The sequence below is a fragment of the Schistocerca americana genome, chromosome 2 (genome assembly GCF_021461395.2).
Source record: "Schistocerca americana isolate TAMUIC-IGC-003095 chromosome 2, iqSchAmer2.1, whole genome shotgun sequence".
Taxonomy (NCBI): Eukaryota; Metazoa; Arthropoda; class Insecta; order Orthoptera; family Acrididae; genus Schistocerca; species Schistocerca americana.
The window spans coordinates 671,116,289-671,140,102 of record NC_060120.1 but is presented as its reverse complement, the minus strand read 5'-3'; the positions used below and the strand labels follow the sequence as shown (position 1 = coordinate 671,140,102).

General features: G+C 43.2%; 1 protein-coding gene across 1 annotated transcript; it reads left to right on the top strand.

Annotated features, from left to right (window-relative positions):
• Positions 1 to 19,015: 19,015 nt before the first annotated feature.
• Positions 19,016 to 19,747, top strand: LOC124594323 (KRAB-A domain-containing protein 2-like). The gene has a single exon (XM_047132686.1). It carries the CDS (start codon positions 19,016 to 19,018, stop codon positions 19,745 to 19,747), a length of 732 nt encoding a protein of 243 aa, XP_046988642.1.
• The last annotated feature ends 4,067 nt before the right edge of the window (positions 19,748 to 23,814 follow it).

Genomic DNA, 23,814 nt, shown 5'->3' with positions numbered 1-23,814 from the left:
CACCTGCATCCATTCGGGTCCATTCTGCATTCCGACGGACTTGGGCAATTCCAGAAGGAAATGCGACACTCCACACGTTCAGAATTGCTACAGAGTTGCTCCAGGTACACTCTTCTCAGTTTAAACACTTCCTCTGGCAACCAAACTCCCCACACATGAACATTATTGAGTATATCTGGGATGCCTTACAACGTGCTGTTCACAAGAAATCTCCACCCCCTCTCACTCCCTCGGATTTATGGACAGCCCTGCAGGATTGCTGGTGTCAGTCCCCTCTAGCACTACTTCAGACATTAATCGAATCCTTGCCATGTCGTGTTGCGGCACTGCTGCGTGATCGCGGGGGCCCTATACGATATTAGGCAGATGTAGCAGTTTCTTTGGCACTTCAGTGTAGAACAGCTTATACCTGTTTTACTTTGGACAGGTTGCCCGTAAGCTCAAAATGAGATTTCAGGAGCTTATGCTCACTAAAAATGGTGCAATTAAAAGTAATTCCTCGTTCGCGAGCGTTCAAAATTTAGTGGACAGGAAGAGCATTTATTAGGAATACTCCAGATTTTGCATTGTGCACTCAAGAGGCATAAATTGTCTTTGCTTGAGGAACTGGAGATTGTGAAGGAGTCTCATGTAGCTAAAGATGCAAGTCTTAATGGCATTTTATGATTCAATGATGACAATTTTTCAAAAAATAAAACTGAGTATTGCTTATAACTCCCCTTTCAAGACGTTCACTCATTTCTATATCTCATATTTTACTTTTGGCTTACAAAACTTTTTACATAATATATGTTTGTTTTGCATAGGAGTTATTATTTCTACGTATTTCTTACATACATCTTATCTTTATTCTTGATGCCAACAGATTTCGCCAGATGCTAAATTTTATTCCTTTTTATTCCTTCTTTAACTGCTTTTGAATTTATTACGTACTTCCATCAAAATTTTAAATCTGTTTTTTATTTTCATTGTCTGAATTAACACTACATGTTTTACTTTATTCTTATTTATTGTACTCTGGAAATGAAAAGGCAGCCTCGCAGAACTTCCGTCCTTTACGTCGGCAACTTCCTGCATGTCAGTCTTACATAGCGTGCTAGCGGTGTTGTTACTTACTCACGACTACCAAAATTTATATTGCAATACATGTGTTTCAAGATCATAAGTGTGAGGCTATCTTATCATTGGTGCATGCTATCTCCGACGATAACAATCGTCGTCTTTTGTATCGTTCACTTATGAATTTCGCTTTTCATTGCTATTTTGGGCAAAAGTTTCAATTTTTTTTCAAAATTGTTTGGTATTGCATTCTAGGTGCATACCAAAATTTTGCCTATTTGTGACTAATGCGTTACCCACAACTCCCAGAAGGAAGACCCCCTTCGTTTTGGTTTTCTATGTAGTACTTAAATTTTTTTTACCACCTTCACAGCCGGCCGCTGTGGCCGAGCTGTTCTAGGCGCTTCAGTCCGGAATCGCGCTGCTGCTACGGTCGCAGGTTCGAATCCTGCCTCGGGCATGGATGTGTATGATGTCCTTAGGTTTGTTAGGTCTAGGGGACTGATGACCTCAGATGAAAGTCCCATAGTGTCTAGAGACATTTGAACCATTTTGAACCACCTTGACACTCTACACAAGGCAACAGGCCTACCTCTCATCTGTTTCTATTCATTTTTTCCACGTATAAATTCCGATGATACCTCAAAGAGACGTAATAGATAATCAAAGTTTTCTTCTGTCATTTGCAACGTAGACTGTTTTTCTGACTGAAAATGTATCACTAAGGCTGCTGCACCATAGCCCGTTCGATTTCATTCTTTCTTGTGCAACAACTTTTTTTACCACTTTTCAACCAAAAGCCGCCAATAACCCTTCGTGAGCTACCTTTTAAATTTTAATAAAAACGATAAAATAAAAACGTTTTATGGCAAAAATTGCTTTTTTGTGTTTCGCAAAATATTCATCTTTAACATCTACGCACTCTTGCATGCGATCGAACCAGTTACGGAAACAGCTGTTTTTGATTTCAATCGGTGGCCAAAAACATGGTTTTGGAACAATTCAACAACTGTACGATGTGGTGAATATCGCTGTGTACTCATTTTTGTTTGATGTAAGGGAACAAAAGTTGTTAGGTGGTAAATCAGCTGAATGCCGGCAATGAGACTTAATTAATTAGCGGCCCGTCCCTGCTTGGCACGGGCAGCGCTAGGCCTCTACTGCCGAACGACTTGTCTGGTAGTCGTAGTATATTTTGTATATGGACCTTCACCGTGAATCAGTCTGTCTAGCAGTGAAAACCGTACCGAAATACCTGCAGTAGTTCCTGAGAGTGGCCTTCACATACAGTCGTAAAAACCGTGTCTTCTGGGTGTTTCACTATTTTGTTAGGCAGTATGGTTTGTCTCTTTTCTCGCATTTTCTGCGTTTTAACCACATCGTTTCTACTAATTTTGTAAGGGCGCTGATAACCTCGTCGTTGAGCGCCTCTAACCCAGAAAAACACACACACACACACACACACACACACATATGACTGCAGTAACCAGCTAGCAGGAATATATCCAAGTATTTTGTTGTATTTCGATGTTGTGTACTGATTTCGCCTTTCCACTGTCGAAGTTCTTGAGCATTTTTTTTTTTTTTTTTTTTTTTTTTTTTGTAAATTTGTGGTAAGATCTTATGGGACTAAATTGCTTAGGTCATTGGTCCCTAAGCTTACACACTACTTAATCTAACTTGAACTAACTTACGCTATGGACAACACCCACACATTTATGCCCGAGGGAGGACTCGAACCTCCGCGAGAGGAGCAGCGCGGACCGTGACAAGACGCCCTGACCGCGCGGCTACCCCGCGCGGATTTTGAACAATTCCTGACACTAATTAGCAAGAGCTGTTTTGCAACTTCGGTGTTTTTGGTCTAATGAGGCAAGTTTTTCTGCACCATTACTTATGTTTTCCAAATATTTTAACACTTTTACTTCTCTATGCCATCTGTTTCTATTATTAGTGAACTTGGAGCATGGTTTACATTCGTCATATTTCTTTTTACTGTATGTATCCATTAACCCGGTCTTTTCAATATCTGTTCAAGGAAACTGATTTGTATGGTTACATGTATATGGCTATCAGAAAGTATGGCAAAATTTTCCGCAAACGCGAGGCAGTTTTTTCAGCGTCTTTGTGTTTTTTCTGCCAAACGTGACTGAAGAGCCTGTGTACTAATTCAACGTTTTGTTCCATACTCCAGAATTTCGTTGGAGAATCAAGCTAACAGAAGAGGGGATATATCATTCTTTACATTTATTCTATGGCATTGTTTTGTCATTTATCACTCGAAAACTTCACTGACTCACTTTGACACATTTCGTCCTTGGCCTCTCTGCCCGTATTTGATCGACGTATGCTATATTCTGCGCTCGTTCTGTTCCACGCTCTATTCAGGAACAAACTCGTCGTTTTCCGGACACAGCACTAAATCCCGACTCCTCAGACAGTTAAAGGCAGATCCTTTTGGCACTCTCATCTGCACTGTTCCTTCTCGCCGAGTGATTGCCCACTGTGGTCGTGTGTTGCCTGTGGCGCTACCACGTGTCTCCGTGCATAGACAAGACACTTTAACGACCACTGTTGACAATCTGAGCTGAAATTCTGTTCAAGTCTGCTGCAGTTGATGTGTATTCCGCCCCCTTCCGACAGTCCGTGAGAAAGTGGTACCAACCTTCCCTTAATGCAGTTACTCATGGGCTGTTATGTCCTGATCTATGCATTATGATCACTTGTTACTTGAAAGCGCGCACATCTCAAAATAGTCGCAACCACTTTCTGTGTCACGCTGTGATCTTACCAATGGTTCGCTGTGTCACAAAATTTGTTGAGTGAGTGTTGTGTACATAGTTCCGCGTAGTCAGCGCGTACACAACTTTCCCACTAGAGCGCGCCCCTCTAAGCACAACAGCGCAGGCGCAGCGCTCGTCCGTCTCCGCGCTACGAGATGGCGCTGTCTTAGAGGCGGACCAAATTCTGCTTCCTCCGATCCGTGTATTAATATGTAACGCAGCCAATGAGATTGCTGCTAACTTAGAACCTTTAACCTTTTCTCCTCGTGGATCACACTCGCGCAGTGATACCTGAACGCGTGAGGTATTATAACGAGTGTACAGACCTCTGATTAGTCAGTCTGCATTTATCTGCACCTGTCTGTACCAGTCTACATTAGTCTGTACCAGTCTATAGTCAAGTTTCAGTCTGCGCCTAATAAGATTACCATATTCCTGTACATAGCCATGAAGATAAATGAATAGACACTTTGTCAAGTATCAGAGATATGTGAGAATAAGATTAACGTACCAAGACCAAAGGAACTTCAGATTGTCAATTGTAAACAGCATTCAGAATCAAGTTACGTAATGTCTATGCTTTTTATTATTTTAATAAATGTGTGGGAAAATTAATCAAGTTCTGTTTAAAGTTGGTCACCGTCAATCTGCTACTCTAAGCATGCAAGTGGCATTTCTATCGTCTGACCTAACGGCAGAAGATAAACACACCACGATAAGACCACGAGACATTTTGCTGACACTCGCCTACTTCGTTAGAGCGACAAGTCAAATAATCTGATGGTGTGTGTACCGAAGGTCTTACAGTACGCACACCGCAGTGAGTTTCATGAGAGACTCAACTCATGTTCGAATTATGCGATCACTGCTACAGAAAATCGAATTCTCCACCCATAAAACGAGTAGGGCCCCGTTGCCAGCAACGTGCCCACCTACAGTGTGTACATAAGCGAAATGGTCTCGTTCACGTTTCTCCCTAGTTATGATTGCTCCATGCTTCATATATATCACTGCTCCATGCTCTACATGTCACCCCTTCCTACGACCACCATGTCACCTCTTCTGAGCGCTCACTCCAACCACTAGAGACTATAAGTCATCAGATTCAGCGGGGAATGACCTCATCAACCCAGAAAACCATGAATTCGAACAAATAAATTTTCGATTATTTTCACATCCCAACCCCATCCTTAGGAGGGAACATTGGTGTATGTTAGCCCAACTGTTTTCGACGATGTTAAGTGATGTATGTAGAAATTTAGGTTTGTTAACCTTGTAAATTGGGATGGTACTGATTGGCCTTTCTCCCCTTATTTTCGACGCTTTGTAATGTCAACTTTATAAGTTGACGCACATCGGTCTTTCTTGTCCTTTTGTTCCTTTCGGCATCCTCTACAATGCTGGGATGCTTATCGGAATCTTAATATTTTCAAGACGATTTTATTTTAATTTTTAGAAGTTAATTTTGATGTTTACTTGACATTTTAGATCACTTGGTAAGTGGTGCCAGAGTAAGGGTGTGTAATCGATAGCTTTCCTCTTCCTTATAACACGATGCCCGTGTAGATTAGTACTGCTATTATCTATAATTCATTCTTATCAGGTAATTGCATCAGAGATCAACTCAGACCCATGTCACACATTAGGTATGTAAAAATACACAAGTTAATAGGATTAATAGTTCAAGATATGAATACACTAAGCAGATTCAGAAGGATGTAGGTTGCAGGTAGGTACCGGGAGATGAAGGAGCTTGCACAGGATAGAGTAGCATGGAGAAACCACAGCTTCAACAATGCGATGTCGCAGACTTCCAAGAGTGTCAAGATTATGTGGGATAAAAACACTGTCTCTTACGTAACTCCACAGATAAAAGTCACAAGTTGTAAAGTATGGAGACCTGTAAGACCACCGGCGATGAAGTTCATCTTCTGCTCCCCCTCTTACAGTCCACCGTCCTGGAATGGTGTCATTCAGGTAACGTCGGAAGTGATTAGAGAATCCTGCAACGATGTAATCTAATTAAGTTATATACAGATCTTATGTGGCTGTAGAAAGTAACAAAAAGCCACAACTAACCTAATTATTAATCTTGTAAAAAGATAAGTGTATAATACAAATAGTTTCTTTGAGTACTACACTTGGTAATTTTGTATATATTGCGTAGTAGCCATGATGTGTCAGTGCTGTATATTAACACTGTTTGAATCACTGCTTACTTACTTTATATCACATTTATACTACATTCATATTCTTACATTTCCAACGATGCGTTCATTTATATTACTACACTACTGGCCATTAAAATTGCTACACCACGAAGATGACGTGCTACAGACGCGAAATTTAACCGACAAGAAGAAGAAGAAGAAGCTGTGACATGCAAATGATTAGCTTCTCAGAGCATTCACACAAGGTTGTCGCCGGTGGCGACACCTACAACGTGCTGACATGAGGAAAGTTTCCAACCGAGTTCTCACACACAAACAGCAGTTCAAAAAATGGCTCTGAGCACTATGCGACTTAACTTCTGAGGTCATCAGTCGCCTAGAACTTTGAACTAATTAAACCTAACTAACCTAAGGACATCACACACATCCATGCCCGAGGCAGGATTCGAACCTGCGACCGTAGCGGTCACGCGATTCCAGACTGAAGCGCCTTTAACCGCACGGCCACACCGGCCGACAAACAGCAGTTGACCGGCATTGCCTGGTGAAACGTTGTTCTGACGCCTCGTGTAAGTACAAATGCGTACCATCACGTTTCCGACTTTGATAAAGGTCGAATTGTAGCTTATCGCGATTACGGTTTATCGTATCGCGACATTGCTGCTCGCGTTGGTCGAAATCCAATGTCTGTTAGCAGAATATGGAATCGGTGGGTTCAGGAGGGAACTACGGAACGCCGTGCTGGACCCTACCGGCCTCGTATCACTAGCTGTTGAGATGACAGGCATCTTATCCGCATGGCTGTAACGGATCGTGCAGCCACGTCTCGATCCCTGAGTCAACAGATGGTGTACGTCATGATTGTCGCATCCGTGTTTGGCGACATCGCGGTGAACGCACATTGCATGCGTGCATTCGTCATCGCCATACTGGCGTATCACCCGGCGTGGTGGTATGGGGTGCAATTGGTAACACGTCTCGGTCACCTCTTGTTCGCATTGACGGCACTTTGAATAGTGGACGTTACATTTCAGATGTGTTACGACCCGTGGCTCTACCCTTCATTCGATCCCTGCGAAACCCTACATTTCAGCAGGACAATGCACGACCGCATGTTGCAGGTGCTGTACGGGCCTTTCTGGATACAGTAAATGTTCGACTGCTGCCCTGGCCAGCACATTCCCCAGATCTCTCACCAAATTGAAAATGTCTGGTCAATGATGGCCGAGCCACTGGCTCGACACAATATGCCAGTCACTAGTCTTGATGAACTGTGGTATCGTGTTGAAGCTGCATGGGCAGCTGTACCTGTACACACCATCCAAGCTCTGTTTGACTCAATGCCCAGGCGTATGAAGGCCGTTATTAAGGCCAGAGGTGGTTGTTCTGGGTACTGGTTTCTCAGGATCTATGCACCCAAATTGCGTGAAAATGTAATCACATATCAGTTCTAGTATAACATATTTGTCCAATGAATACCCGTTTATCATCTGCATTTCTTATTGGTGTAGCAATTTTAATGGCCAGTAGTGTACTTAACAATGATGTGTACAGGATTAACGTGGATTCTAGAATAATGTCTACCCACGGACTATTCTAATTACTTCTGCTTTTAATTACATTCATGCTTAACGATATTCACTCTGAGATCTTCGACTGATGTTTATGTTCCTTGTTGTGTACTTTAATGTGTTTCATGTTACGTGCGTTTTGTGTGTCTGTGTTATAGCAATGTTGTCACTGTCACTCGTTTCATTATCAGTGCTGGAGCTACTCGAACTGTCTATGTCGGTCTGTCTTTCTCTCCGCACTTCCTCTATCGATGAGTCACTTTATACAGGGTGTTTCAGAAGTGATGGTCAGTATTCAGGGATATGACAGAAGCCCGCATCTCGTGGTCGAGCGGTAGCGTTCTCGCTTCCCACGCCCGGGTTCCCGGGTTCGATTCCCGGCGGGGTCAGGGATTTTCTCGGCCTCGTGATGGCCGGGTGTTGTGTGCTGTCCTTAGGTTAGTTAGGTTTAAGTAGTTCTAAGTTCTAGGGGACTGATGACCATAGATGTTAAATCCCATAGTGCTCAGAGCCATATGACAGGAATGATGATTCGAAACAAAAAAATCAAGTAAACATAGGCTTTAAAACACGTACCCTAAGAGCTATGAGCAGTTATTGATCTTCGATACTGTAAAACAAATCTCTTCTATTGCAAGCACTTGGTTTCCATATTTTGGGAAGAGGTAGTATAGACCAAAACAAGAAAAAAATGACGAGCAAACATGTGCTCTAAATTGCATACCTTAAGAGCTTTAAGCATTTGCTCATCTTCGCTACTTTGAAATACAACTCTTCTAATGAACAAGTGCTCATAACTTTTAAGGTATGCATTCTAGAGTGCACGTTTACTGGACTTTTTTCTTGTTTTGGTCCATACTATCACTTCCCAAAATATGGAAAGCAATGAGCTTGCAGTAGAAGAGATTTGTTTCACAGTATCGAAGATCAAGAATTGTTCATAGCGCCTAAGTTATGCGTTTTAGAGCCCATGTTTACTTGAATTTCTAATTTCCAATGATCATTCCTGTCATATCCCCGAAAATTGACCACCACTTCTGAAACACCCTCTATGTTTCTTGTTGTGCTTTCGAAATGTTGTTAGCAACTACGTTCAGTTCTGCACATGTATCTGGGTTCCCCAGTGCTTTGTATACTGTAGTTTCTGTTGTGTGTTCTATGATGTTACGTAAGTGCCTGTATCCAGTGCGCTTCAAAAGGAAGCGCTCTGGGGAGAAAAACTTCCGTCATGTGCACTGAGCCGGCCGGTGTGGCCGTGCGGTTCTAGGCGCTTCAGTCTGGAACCGCGTGACCGCTACGGTCGCAGGTTCGAATCGTGCCTCGGGCATGGATGTGTGTGATGTCCTTAGGTTAGTTAGGTTTAAGCAGTTCTAAGTTCTAGGGGACTGATGACCGTAGATGTTAAGTCCCATAGTGCTCAGAGCCATTTGAACCATGTGCACTGATCGTTTTCTAGAAGTCACACGCGCCGCAATGGCATGGAATAAGAGCCACGTCCAGTCGCAAAATGAACCATGCTTCGGCCGAGATTGTCGTGGTGCTTCCGAAACCGCTCGACGGTCCTTACCACTTTTGATCCCCTCTTTTTTCCAAGTGCCCACGCCAAGCTTTTTGTTAGCATCTATTTTCTATGTGCTACCTAATGATCTGCAACACTTTCTCTGGTCTACCCATCCTTAGTCAGTATATTTCGGCCCGATATCTGATGATTATATAAGTCGGTTATATTCCAAGCACAACATACGGCGAATCGACTGATGTGGTGCCGAACGTCCCAGACAGTCTAAGTAGCACACTCATGATACTGTTCATGACGAGAGCGAGTCTATGTACACATGTACTAGCTGAAAAGCTCAATACCAACTCAAAAAGTGCACAGTGGTACATTCTTATGTGTGAAAGTTGTACTCTGTACAGTGTCCAATTTAATGTCGCTAATTTGAGAAGAATACTTTCGGTTTTGTTCGTGATTAGTCGTATGTGCTCGTTGAAGCAACATAGCTGTGTATTCCCAGGTATCAAGTTACATCTTCGGTTTTGTTTTCGTATCGTTGATTTTAATTGCCGACTGCCTTCGTAGTGATACTTTGAGAACTAAGCATGCTGTTTTTTGCGGTGCAATGCATGATTGGTTTTGCACAGTTGTTGTTCTGTGTGTAGCATACCACTGGCGGTTTCTGGATAGTGGATGCTGGTGGAGTAAGACACGTCACTTGGCAGTCCATTCCACAGCAGACCACGTTTAATCACTGACGCAGCCAGGTCCACAGCCGTTGGAGTGCTCCAGCTTCGTAACAGCACTGTGGACGCAGCTGTGGCCGCACTAACGATGTGGCGATCAACCAGTGCTACGATCACATTACGTAGATCCTTAGTCATCTTAATCCCTCGTCACTTCGTACAGCGCACGCATCACAGTCGTTGCAGCATCTCTGGCACCAAACAAAAGTCTCGCTGTGAGTAATACATTTCAGGAGCCCGATCTTACTACTCGCTTTCGCATCACACACCCGCTGATATTGGGTATTTTGATGTCGATGACTCTTAATGGCGCTGGTATCGTAATTTACACCTTGACTGCTAGAACTTCATTGAGAGGATCTGTTGTTGACCGTTCTGGTCACGCAAGAGAGAGCGTTGGTTGGCCTACACCTATTGCGAGCTTTGACACTTACCTGTAATGCGGTACTATAGGAATACTATGAATGTGGCATAATGTAGACCATTCTAAATCGGTATTACAGTTTTCGCAAAAGTTTGTGTACTCTACTGGCCATTAAAATTGCTACACCAATAAGAAATGCAGATGATAAACGAGTATTCATTGGACAAATATATTATACTAGAACTGACAAGTGATTACATTTTCACGAAATTTGGGTGCATAGAACCTGATAAACCAGTACCCAGAACAACCACCTCTGGCGCTAATAACGGCCTTCATACGCCTGGACATTGAGTCAAACAGAGCTTGGAAGGCATGTGCAGGCACAGCTGCCTATGCAGCTTCAACACGATACCACTGTTAAACATGAGTAGTGACTGGCGTATTGTGACGAGCCAGTTGCTCGGCCACCATTGACCAGACGTTTTCAATTGGTGAGAGATATGGAGAATGTGCTGGTCAGGGCAGCAGTCGACCATTTTCTGTATCCAGAAAGGCCCGTACTGGACCTAAAACATGCGGTCGCGCATAATCCTGCTTAATGTAGGGTTTCGCAGGGATCGAATGAAGGGTAGAGCCACGGGTCGTAACACATCTGAAATGTAACGTCCACTGCCCAAAGTGCTGTCAATGCGAACAAGAGGTGATCGAGACGTGTAACCAATGGCACCCCACACCATCACGCCGGGTGATACGCCAATATGGCCGATGACGAATACACGCTTCCAATGTGCGTTCACCGCGATGTCGCCAAACACGGATGCGACCATCATGATGCTGTAAACAGAACTTGGATTTATACGAAAAAATGACGTTTTGCCATTCGTGCAGGCAGGTTCGTCGTTGAGTACACCATCGCAGGCGCTCCTGTCTGTGATGCAGCGTCAAGGGTAACCGCAGCGATGGTCTCCGAGCTGATAGTGAATGCTACCGCAAATGTCGTCGAACTGTTCGTGCAGATGGTTGTTGTCTTGCTAACGTCCCCATATGTTGATTCAGGGATCGAGACGTGGCTGCACGATCCGTTACAGCCATGCGGATAAGATGCCTGTCATCTCGACTGCTAGTGATACGCGGCCGTTGGGATCCAGCACGACGTTCCGTATTACCCTCCTGAACCCACCGATTCCATATTCTGCCTACAGTCATTGGATCTCGACCAACGCGAGCAGCAATGTCGCCATACGATAAACCGCAATCGCGATAGGTTACAATCCGCCCTTTATCAAAGTCGGAAACGAGATGGTACGCATTTCTCCTCCTTACACGAGGCATCACAACAACGTTTCACCAGGCAACGCCAGTCAACTGCTGTTTGTGTATGAGAAATCGGTTGGAAACTTTCCTCATGTCAGCACGTTGTAGGTGTCGCCACCGGCGCCAACTTTGTGTGAATGCTCTGAAAAGCTGATCATTTGCATATCACAGCAACTTATTCCTGTCAGTTAAATTTCGCGTCTGTAGCACGTCATCTTCGTGGTGTAGCAGTTTTAATGGCCAGTAGTGTACTTTCTTAGTAAGAGTCCTTGTGAGTTGGGTGCTTCTGTCCTCATAGAAGATTCGTTCTTGAATATTATGCTGTAAGACATTTATGAGTGGAGTTACAGAAATTAAATTATTTTAATTTATTTTTACTAGGCTGCTCATTCGCAGTCTCCAGATTGAAATCTTAATTGAAAATATTCTGTAGTATTCGGGTGCGCCCACGTGGTAAACCACGTGAAATGTTCGCGGCACACGGCAATTTATCATTATCTGCCATCCGTCTGTCACCCGTTTTCACCTTCTGCCATGATATACATGAACGGAAAAAGAGCTGAATTAGATAGAAAGACCAGTTTCAGCTAAGCTGCAGCGCTCAAGTAACAAAATCGTGAATGTACAGTTGAACTCTCGCTGCAGTTTCTTCGAGGCGGATGGCTGCGCTTTTACTTGGGACTGCCAAAGTGCCGTTGCCCTGTACGGTGACCTCACCTCTCGCTCTCGCGAAGCACATAGCAGCTGCCCCCTGCCGTTCGAAGATGCGGTAGCTGCTGTAGGCCCGCTAACTGCTGCATATTCATTCAGAACGGTCTGCGGTATGCCGACGCGTGACGCTCGTTCGAAGTGCCGCCTTCAGAGAAAAACAGACCAGACGTCCTCGCACCTGCACTTTCTAGTCTCTGTGCTGACGCTTTGGCCGCTCGCTAGCGATTCACATTTACCTGATGTATCCTAAACGGAAAGCATGGCTGAATTACCAGGTGCGTTCAATAAGTAATGCAACTTTTCTCGGCCAGCTTAGGCTGAAGAAACGAGTAATTTATTACGGGACATCGTGGAATAGTTTCGTGAAGTACTGCTACGTGGTGGCGCTGTGCATAACCTCCAAGATGGCCTGCCTAGGCGGCCACTGTGGCCGACCGGCTCTAGGCGCTTCAGTCCGGAACAAAGCGGCTGCTACTGTCGCAGGTTTGAATCCTGCCTTGGGCATGGATGTGTGTGATGTCCTTAGGTTAGTTAGGTTTAAGTAGTTCTAAGTCTAAGGAACAGATGACCTCAGATATTGAGTTCCATAGTGCTTAGAACCATTTGTACCAATCTGCCCTATCTCCCATGTGCTAGTTGGCCACAGTCATCTGTAACTCCTCCAATGTTGGAACGTGCGGACACTTTCATTCAATGTAATAAAACGCAACACCTGCAGCCGTCCTCAGGATATTATCTACACTCCTGGAAATGGAAAAAAGAACACATTGACACCGGTGTGTCAGATCCACCATACTTGCTCCGGACACTGCGAGAGGGCTGTACAAGCAATGATCACACGCACGGCACAGCGGACACACCAGGAACCGCGGTGTTGGCCGTCGAATGGCGCTAGCTGCGCAGCATTTGTGCACCGCCGCCGTCAGTGTCAGCCAGTTTGCCGTGGCATACGGAGCTCCATCGCAGTCTTTAACACTGGTAGCATGCCGCGACAGCGTGGACGTGAACCGCATGTGCAGTTGACGGACTTTGAGCGAGGGCGTATAGTGGGCATGCGGGAGGCCGGGTGGACGTACCGCCGAATTGCTCAACGCGTGGGGCGTGAGGTCTCCACAGTACATCGATGTTGTCGCCAGTGGTCGGCGGAAGGTGCACGTGCCCGTCGACCTGGGACCGGACCGCAGCGACGCACGGATGTACGCCAAGACCGTAGGATCCTACGCAGTGCCGTAGGGGACCGCACCGCCACTTCCCAGCAAATTAGGGACACTGTTGCTCCTGGGGTATCGGCGAGGACCATTCGCAACCGTCTCCATGAAGCTGGGCTACGGTCCCGCACACCGTTAGGCCGTCTTCCGCTCACGCCCCAACATCGTGCAGGCCGCCTCCAGTGGTGTCGCGACAGGCGTGAATGGAGGGACGAATGGAGACGTGTCGTCGTCAGCAATGAGAGTCGCTACTGCCTTGGTCGTATGCGTGTTTGGCGCCGTGCAGGTGAGCGCCACAATCAGGACTGCATACGACCGAGGCACACAGGGCCAACACCCGGCATCATGGTGTGGGGAGCGATCTCCTACACTGGCCGTACACCACTGGTGATCGTCGAGGGGACACTGAATAGTGCACGGTACATCCAAACCGTCATCGAACCCATCGTTCTACCATTCCTAGACCGGCAAGGGAACTTGCTGTTCCAACAGGACAATGCACGTCCGCATGTATCCCGTGCCACCCAACGTGCTCTAGAAGGTGTAAGTCAACTACCCTGGCCAGCAAGATCTCCGGATCTGTCCCCCATTGAGCATGTTTGGGACTGGATGAAGCGTCGTCTCACGCGGTCTGCACGTCCAGCACGAACGCTGGTCCAACTGAGGCGCCAGGTGGAAATGGCATGGCAAGCCGTTCCACAGGACTACATCCAGCATCTCTACGATCGTCTCCATGGGAGAATAGCAGCCTGCATTGCTGCGAAAGGTGGATATACACTGTACTAGTGCCGACATTGTGCATGCTCTGTTGCCTGTGTCTATGTGCCTGTGGTTCTGTCAGTGTGATCATGTGATGTATCTGACCCCAGGAATGTGTCAATAAAGTTTCCCCTCCCTGGGACAATGAATTCACGGTGTTCTTATTTCAATTTCCAGGAGTGTATTTCATCCCTGTACTTACAACTAAATGTTGCGATCTCTGTCTCAGTTGAATGACATTTGACAATGACCAAAGTATCAGAAATACACACTGCTCGTGGCTATGGCTCTGGAAATAGAAATATCAGTACCATTCTTATGACCTGACATAATCTTCCCTTTGCTATCACAGTACTAGACGTCAAATCCTTACCTTCCTTATGAATGGCCATAGTCATTTCCTTTGCATATGTGAGAACACAAACACATACTTTATAAGGCTGATGCTCAAGGCGAACCTATCACGCACCCTCTACTACTAAGTATAATACTTCGTCAATAACTGATTACCTACGATACAAAATAATACTGAAAGAAGATCAGTGATGGATGGACGTTTCTCATGGGTTTTTCTTGTGAGTGATACCAGTGTGTCTTAGAAAGAGAGCCGTAATCGTCTCATATGTTAAAAAACCCGATCGCAGCAACTACTGTATGTTACTGTCACAAGCGGTCTTGGTTCTACAGGTGCACACATGTATCCATGTTAAAAGCTATTCCGGCTTTCTAAATCCATGTATGATATTAGCTACGACTCACGTGATTTTTCCAGACAAATACCATGACACTGAATATAGACGGTGATCGCCGGAGTGTTTATTATCACACCTGCAGTGCAGTTACACGTCGCTGACGGTGCAACCTCGTAATAAAATTATCCAATTTTGAAAGTGATTCGGCTAAGGAGCGTGGTATGGAACAGATATGTGCAACCCCTTCACGCCGCCCCCACTAGATATTACTCCCGTATTTGTAACACATTCTGTCTTAATGTCATATCATATTTCTGGCACTCACATATTTCGAAAATGAGCCGCCTTTCTCGAACCTATCTGCTACAGTAAAATTCCAACGTGTTTTAGGTAGCCCTCATGTATCTTGAAACTACCCCTCAGACTCTGCACTACCATCCCTACAGCTTTGCGAGTGTGATTGTTCCAATGTAAGTTGGAACGGAGCAGAAGTCAGAGAAAGCTACGGCTGCCACCTTCGACAAGCCATGTAGAAACAAGCTAAGCTGAGTTACTGTGACAGAACCGTGTTTGGATCATTCAACAGAAACGAAACCTGATCCTTCAACACGAGGTAGTATAAAAGACAGTATGGGAGCTGGGGTAAGGATGTGGATTTTGCTACTGCATTGTGGTGCTTCTCCAGGGTCCATTCACGTCTATCACCCAAACAGTCTGTCATCGTTGTTCTATTCCATCTGCCAGAGAAAAATTATGAACTATAAAAGCTCAACTAACTTCATCTGATAGAGAAAAAGATAAGATTTTTAACGCACCTCTCTCCTCCCATGTATCGAAACCAAATACCACATACGTGCAGGCTTCGAGCACATGTGATGATCATATTAAATATACTGGTATTGATCAACTGCACAGATCAGTTTAAAGTTTCATCACCCTTACTGTAGGATGATGACCGTATCCCACAGGCTATACAGTAAGTTGCAAGAGACGCTCCATGTGACCCTGTGTCGTTGTTTGAAACATTGTTTTCTAACACGCTTTGTACACTGCCATACATTTTCTTTTTCTGCGACGACTTAGAGGTCTGTGTCAGGTCCTAAACTGACATTAAGACTCTCTGATCCACAGCCTCCCGCAGAAAACTAGACATCGCACAGTGTAAATCATTTTGTTACTGCGGCTACCATAACACACGACATACGGTGGATGATTTTAAATAAGACAGTTACAACATAAGGAAACTAGAAGAGTTTGGTTGCGTTGTGTAGAGTTTACAAACTAATGTTCGAAAATGATTGACGACCTCTACATTTAAACTAATCTGTCACAGTGACGGAATGGATGATGGCTCTGATTTCCCTTTCGACTGATTCCTCATATTGAACTCATGTATGCAATCACTGTTTCGGCGCGAGCGACCCCCAGAAGGTGTCACCCATCCACAAAACTCATCCCCCAACTCAAACAAGCGATGTCAGTCAATCATTATGTGGTAACCAACAGCGCGCCAATGCACGGATGGTATGGAAAAGACACCGCCGATGTACTGTGATAATAAGCATCACAGTTGATGGCGCGAACAATTTTAGCAATTTTATATTAATTTCAACACTGGCCAATGATGTGACTGCATTCGCACAAGATGTACAGCACCACCTTATGTCTTATGATATGGGGTGCTATTGGGTACAACCACAAATCACAGTTGGTGCATTTCCAGCGCACTGTGAGCAGTGTTACCTACGTGAATGATATCCTGCGACCCTAGCCATATCCTTTCTGCACAACACCCCAGACGCCATTTTTCAGCAAGAAAATGCACGACCACATGTTGCACGAACTCATACCCCCTTGGTGTCACATTTCCTTGGCCCATCTGTGGAGGATACGGTGAAACGACGGATCAGCACTGTGACCCAATGCCAACGGCCGCACGTGAATAGTGGGACCAGGTTACTGCACCTTGGATGACTACCGAATAGTGGACTAATACTTAGTATGTGTTGGACAGCTTTCGTGATCACGTGGAAATTTGAAATTGAATATGGAGGTGTGTTTGTGTTGGACTATTATTCCCTCCAATGTAAATTGTTCGGTTGACTGCTTCTGCACATTTCGCGCCTTTATTTAGTTGAGAGAAGATCGATTGTGGCATGTGCATCTAGCATGTGGAAGATACGTTTGCCACTTCTCTATACATGAGAAACACCTCAGTTGACCTTGTAAATTATAGGGATGATTTGGAATCTGCTATATCACTGACATCGGTATTCATGAATGGAAATATCAGTTTTCTATTTTTTTTTCGTGTTTCCGAGTATATGTCTTCGCAGACATAACAGGTTTCTAGTTAGTCAGTTGTTTACAGCACATCCCACCTAGCTAAGGTTTCGGTTTTCTTGAGAAATAATTTCCAGTCTATATCTTCGGAATTATATCATGCGAGCGGTACTGCTATGCAAGCGATATTGATATGTGCTTGATATCACGAATTACTGCGAAAATGGTATGATATTCTAGCAAACGATGCGAAATTAGATATGTTCTTGTAATCCCAGAGTCTGGAGATAGGTGTAGAAAAGCGAGCAGGTCAGAACCAGTAATGCATTTGTGCCGAGGGGGGAAACGAGGCCGAATTTGTAGAACAGTTCTGAGAGTGACTTCAATCCACTGAGGGAACACTAGTCATACTTTGGGGGAGGATGCCTGCCTGACCTCATGATAAATATCTACTGGTGCGAGTGCACGTACTGTGCTGTCTGTCTTTGCGGTATATGTACAAATGATGTAAAAGGGCTGATTTTGTATGGCGAGGGATGCAAATTGTATGTTTACTACATCGAGACAGTAGGCGGTGATATATTGTTGGGTTGGAGATCCGTTTCACACTCTAATATTCAAGCTCTTATCCTCAGTGGGAGGGGAGTGTAATTGAGTAGGTGTCTTTCCATATTTGATGATATGTAGGGTAGGTGGTGATATATTTATGGGTTGCAGGTCGGTTTCACGTTCTAATATTCAATCTCCTGTCCTTGGCGGGAGAGCAGTGTAATTGAGTAAGAGTCTTTCCATATTTGACGATATGTAGGGGCACTTTGGAGGGTTTAATTGTCGGTGCAATATGGCGATCTGTATAGGTTTTTACCTCTGAAAGTCTTGTCTGCAGAAAGAAATGGTTCAAATGGCTCTACGCACTATGGGACTTAACATCTGAGGTCTCCAGTCCCATAGACTTACAACTACTTAAACCTAACTAACCTAAGGACATCACATACATCCATGCCTGAGACAGGAATCAAACCTGTGACTGTAGCAGCAGTGCGGTTCTGGACTGAAGCGCCTAGAACCACTCAGCCACCGTGTCCGGTACAGAAAGAAAGAAAAGGTGGATGGTGCTTTGATACCGGCGGCACCAGTAATTTGGCGGGTAAATTCGATAAGAGCGAATCATAATGCTCGATTCATTCACAAGACATCCTTTGTGCTGGGATATAGGAGTCTCTACATAGCGGTGAGAACGTTTGTGTGTGCTGAAAGCAGGAAGAGCAACATGTGATGCATGGGGTATCATGTTAGGACCGCTAGGAAGACTGCATTCGATGTTATTCTGCGCTATTTTCGTAAACAGGTTCTGTTGGGGCAAGAATTTCCGTGCATACAAGCTGAGACATCACGAAAACTCCTACAAAAGTGCACGTTAGGTATTTCTGGGATACTATGCAATTTACCAGAGTTCAACTTGGTTATTGTTTCAGATGACCATGTGGATTCAGTATAACATTGAGAATGTTGCTAGATGCACTTGTGATGGTATGTAGCTAAGCGCAGCGATGCGTCAGCCACACATCACATCTGGTCCGTTAGAATCGCTAGGGAGAAAGCAGCTTGTGCTATTCTGGAATGGATCTCTGCAGCATCACCCGGCAATTAGCTCTTTGCCGGACCGCAGGTAGAGGGAGGGTTCACACCAGTAGCAGTGAACCCATGCGCGCACGGGAACAGTTCTAGGCGCCAAAACTCCCCACCTGAGCAGAGCTGCAGCAGCCGACAGTAGCCCGCCACTGGACGCTTTTCGCCACAACAAATAGCATGGTCGAGGGGTTAAGCACGTGCAGATCAGCTTGTACGTATTTATCATGGCAGATCCAAATCAAGAAAGGCGATGGAAAGAAGAATTTGTGAGAAGGATGTTACAGATTGAAGAACACGACAAAGGAGAAAACCACTACAATGTTATGACAAAAGAATCTTACGATAAATTAGTGGACGAAATTGAAGAAGCACAATCAGCTGAGAAGAAGACACAGAAGCAGTACAGAAGATTAAATCGATACAAGGTTGTTAATATTTGTGGGACCAGAAAGTTAGCGACAAGAAAAGAGCCTCTGAAGTACTACTTACGTGTCGATGAAATTTTTGACATTGTTGAAGCAGTTCATCAGGCTGTTGGTCATGGAGGTCGAGACAGATTAAAGGTTGAAACGTCAAGAAAATATGCAAACATAACAGTGGAGATGATAAACATTTATCTGTCTATTTGTGAAACTTGTCAGAGCAAAAGGAGCATTAAAAAAATGGGGCATCTTTCGAAACCTACACTTCATTCAGAAATGAACAGTCGTTGCCAGGTTGATCTGATCGACATGCAAACTCAAGAAGATCGTGGATTTAAGTATACAATCGTCTATCAGGATCAGGTGACGAAATTTGTTTTGTTATGTGCACTGCAAAGCAGGAGGGCAGAGGAAGTGGCACATCATTTAGCAGATATATTTTTGCCATACGGTGCTCCTTGTAATTTACACTCTGACAACGGCAGAGAATTTGTTAATTATGTCAAAAAACAAGCTGGCTGTATTTTGGCCTGAGTGTAAACTGGTTCACGGAAAACCGAGGCACAGCCAAAGCCAAGGTTCTGTTGAACGCACCAACCAAAACGTTGAAAAAATATTGGCTTCATGGATGCAAGACAACATTACCACCAACTGGTCAAACGGTCTTCGCTTTGTACAGTTTATGAAAAATCTGGCATATCATTCTGGTATCAGGCAAACACCTTACAAAGCTATGGTTAGCACAGAACCACGAGTAGGGCTTATGACTTCGAGTTTGCCTCTAGATGTTATTAAGGAGATACAAGATGAAGATGATCTTAAAGAGGCCTTAAATAAAATTGATGTGGTAGACGCAGTAAATGAGACACCTGATGAACTGGAACTATTACACGACTCAGAGGAGATATCGGATATGGCTAGTAGCAATGGACAAATTACAGCTGTAGCCAGACAAGAAGATGCAGAAGCTTTTCCCAGTACAAGTATACAGTCTCCAACAACAGCAGCAGCCAATCAAGAGGATCCAGAAGCCGTAGCTAGTACGAGTGCAGAGCCTTAAATAACTCCAGATCCAGAATCTGAAGCTATTACGAGATGACAGTCTCAAATATGAACAGCAAGAGAAAACGCTCATGAAAACCTGACGAAACAGGCCAAAAGAATGAAGATGGCTTCAGATTCAATACACGCCACTGTAGAAATCAGTGTCAATATAATTATACTGATTTCTGTTATCGACAGAGCAAAAGCAGATCTCCACAATATTATTGGAGTTGTCCTTCAGAAAGATGAACAGGGCTTGCACAATATTGGAACGAAATGTGGGATATTCGACAATTGTATTGCAGGTATGTATTTCTGATTTAATTTCAATAATTAAGGACAAATGTCAGACATATTATTTCATTTATTTAATGCTCTGAAAATGTTGCTAACTATTCAAATAATTAATTAATATTTTAAGTTTTAATACTTAGATTGTAATATATTTTATGATAGTTATTAATTACCTAATCGCCTTTCAAACAAGCAGATTAAAAGTTCTCTTCCAGATCCGAATTAGGCGTGACCAAAGAGAAATTCTTGCTTCTGGAAGACGTGCCAGAGACAAAGGTATCATTAATAACTGCTGCCAAGATGGCATCCTTAGGATCAGGTCAAGGATTTGTTTGCTGTATGTGTAAGAAGGCATGTATTTCAAAAAGGTGCTTTTGTAGGGGAAAAGGAAACCTTTGTGATTCAAAATGTCACGACAATTTGCCTTGAAATAACAAATAATCGAAATTTAATTGTTAAATTTTTTTGGTACGTTTCTCTTTTATAAAAACTGTAGCCACTTTTGTCAAATGTCTGAGTAATTAACATACTTTTACTGTATGATTATTTTGTTTCCACTTTCGTAACTAATACTGTTAATATGGCTCTGTAATGTTCCTGAAAATGTTTGTTCACTCTATGGTTGTTTTTGTATAGCTGTAGTTAATATTAATGACTTAGATGTATGATCAATATTTTCAATAAATATTGCATTGCACAATACAAAAATGATGTTTTTTATTTCAATGAACACATAGTTGCTCTTAATTTTAATACTTGCCCCTAAATAAATTTAGTGAAAACTAGTTCTGTCTAGTTTAGTCAGAACATGTTCTTACTAGTTGAAACGAGTTGATATGGATAGCCTTAGTTACAACTACAATTTACTGCTGATCAAAAGCGAAAGTCAGTTAAAACTAGTTTTAACTAAGCAAAACGTGTTTTGACGAAGTGGCTCAGTATAAACTAGTTTTAACTAGTAAGACAGCTGACAGGTATTCCTGCTTAAGGGAAGTCTCTCTAACAAAGAAACCACTTTCGACAAAGCTTAGGGAATTAGTATATTTCATTAAAACATACAAGGCATTAGAGATAAAGTTAGTGAACTGCTTATAGATGTTGACTCTGAAATTATTGGTATATCTGAACACTTCTTAAATAAGGAGATAATTCAGAGGCTTCCTTTACCAGGATACAGGTTGGCTGGCAGCTTTTCTAGGAGCTCTTTGCGGTGTGGGGGAGTAGCCATGTGTGTGAAAAACGGTATCCCATTTGAGTCAATTGATGTTTCAAAGTACTGCACTGAAAAGGTGTTTGAATGTTGTGCAGGTGTGGTTAAATTTAGTGGAGCTAAACTTCTTACTATTGTTGTTTATAGATCCCCAGACTCCGATTTCACAACATATTTGCTAAAGCTAGAGGAGGTTCTTGGTTCACTTTATAGGAAATACAAAAAGTTAGTTATATGTGATGACTTCAATATAAATTGTATAAGTGATTGTGCAAGGAAAAGGATGCTGGCAGACCTCCTTAATTCATATAATCTTATGCAAACCGTATTCTTTCCAACGAGAGTGCAAGGGAACAGTAGAACAACCATAGACAATAATTTTGTTCATTCGTCATTACTAGAAGGGCTTTCTGTTAGCAAAATGGTGAATGACCTTTCAGATCATGATGCACAAATTTTAAGTCTAAAAGATTTTTGTGCTGCAACACATGTTAAATATAGTTACCAACTTTTTAGGAAAGCTGATCCAGTTGCTGTAGAGACTTTTGTAAACCTTATCAAGGAACAAGAGTGGCAAGATGTTTATAGTGCTGATTCAGTAGACGATAAATATAATGCTTTCCTCAAGAATTTTCTCGTGCTCTTTGAAAGTTGCTTTCCGTTAGAACGTTCAAAACAGGGTACTAGCACAAACAGGCAGCCTGGGTGGCTGACTAAAGGGATAAGAATATCTTGTAGAACAAAGTGGCAATTATATCAAAACGTTAGAAACAGTCACAATCTAAATGCAATAGCCCATTTCAAACAGTATTGTAAGGTGCTCAAAAAAGTTATTAGGAAGGCAAAAAGTATGTGGTACGCAGATAGAATAGCTAAGTCTCAGGATAAAATTAAAACCATATGGTCAGTGGTAAAGGAAGTGGCTGGTCTGCAGAGACGGTTCGAGGGTATAGAATCAGTGCGTAGTGGGAATGTCCGTGTTACTGATAAGTTGCATATATGTACAGTATTTAATAATCACTTTCTGAATATAGCAGGAGAACTAAATAGAAACCTAGTCCCAACAGGGAATCATACAGCGCTCGTAGAAAAAGTGTTCCGAGACTGTTACCCGAAATGCTCCTCCATGATACTGACAAGAGGGAGATTGAGTTAATAATTAAATCACTAAAGACCAAGAACTCTCATGGATTTGACGGGGTATCTAGCAGAATACTGAAGTATTGTTCCATGTATGTTAGCCCAGTACTTAGCCATATCTGTAACTTTTCCTTTAGGAGTGGTCGGTTTCCTGACCGATTAAAGTACTCGGTAGTGAAGCCACTTTATAAAAAGGGAGACGGGGATAATGTTGATAATTATAGACCTATTTCTACGCCATCGGTGTTTGCTAAAGTTATCGAGAGGGTTGTATATACAAGGTTACTGCAGCATTTAAATTCACATAATTTGCTGTCAAATGTACAGTTTGGTTTTATAAATCGCTTAACAACTGAAAATGCTATAGTCTCTTTTCTCTGTGAGGTTTTGGACGGATTAAATAAAAGGTTGCGAACGTTAGGTGTTTTCTTTGATTTAACGAAGGCTTTTGACTGTGTTGACCACAAAATATTACTGCAGAAGTTGGAACATTATGGAGTAAGGGGAGTAGCTTACAATTGGTTCGCCTCTTACTTTAAGAACAGAAAGCAGAAGGTAATTCTCCGCAATATTGAGAGTGGTAATGATGTTCAGTCCCAATGGGGCACTGTTAAATGGGGCGTTCCCCAAGGACCGGTGCTGGGGCCACTGCTGTTTCTTATTTATATAAATGATATGCCTTCTAGTATTACAGGTGATTCAAAAATATTTCTGTTTGCTGATGACACCAGCTTGGTAGTGAAGGATCTTGTGTGTAATATTGAAACATTACCAAATAATGTAGTTCATGAAATAAGTTCGTGGCTTGTGGAAAATAATTTGATGCTAAATCACAGTAAGACTCAGTTTTTACAGTTTCTAACTCACAATTCAACAAGAACTGATATTTTAATCAGACAGAATGGGCATGTTA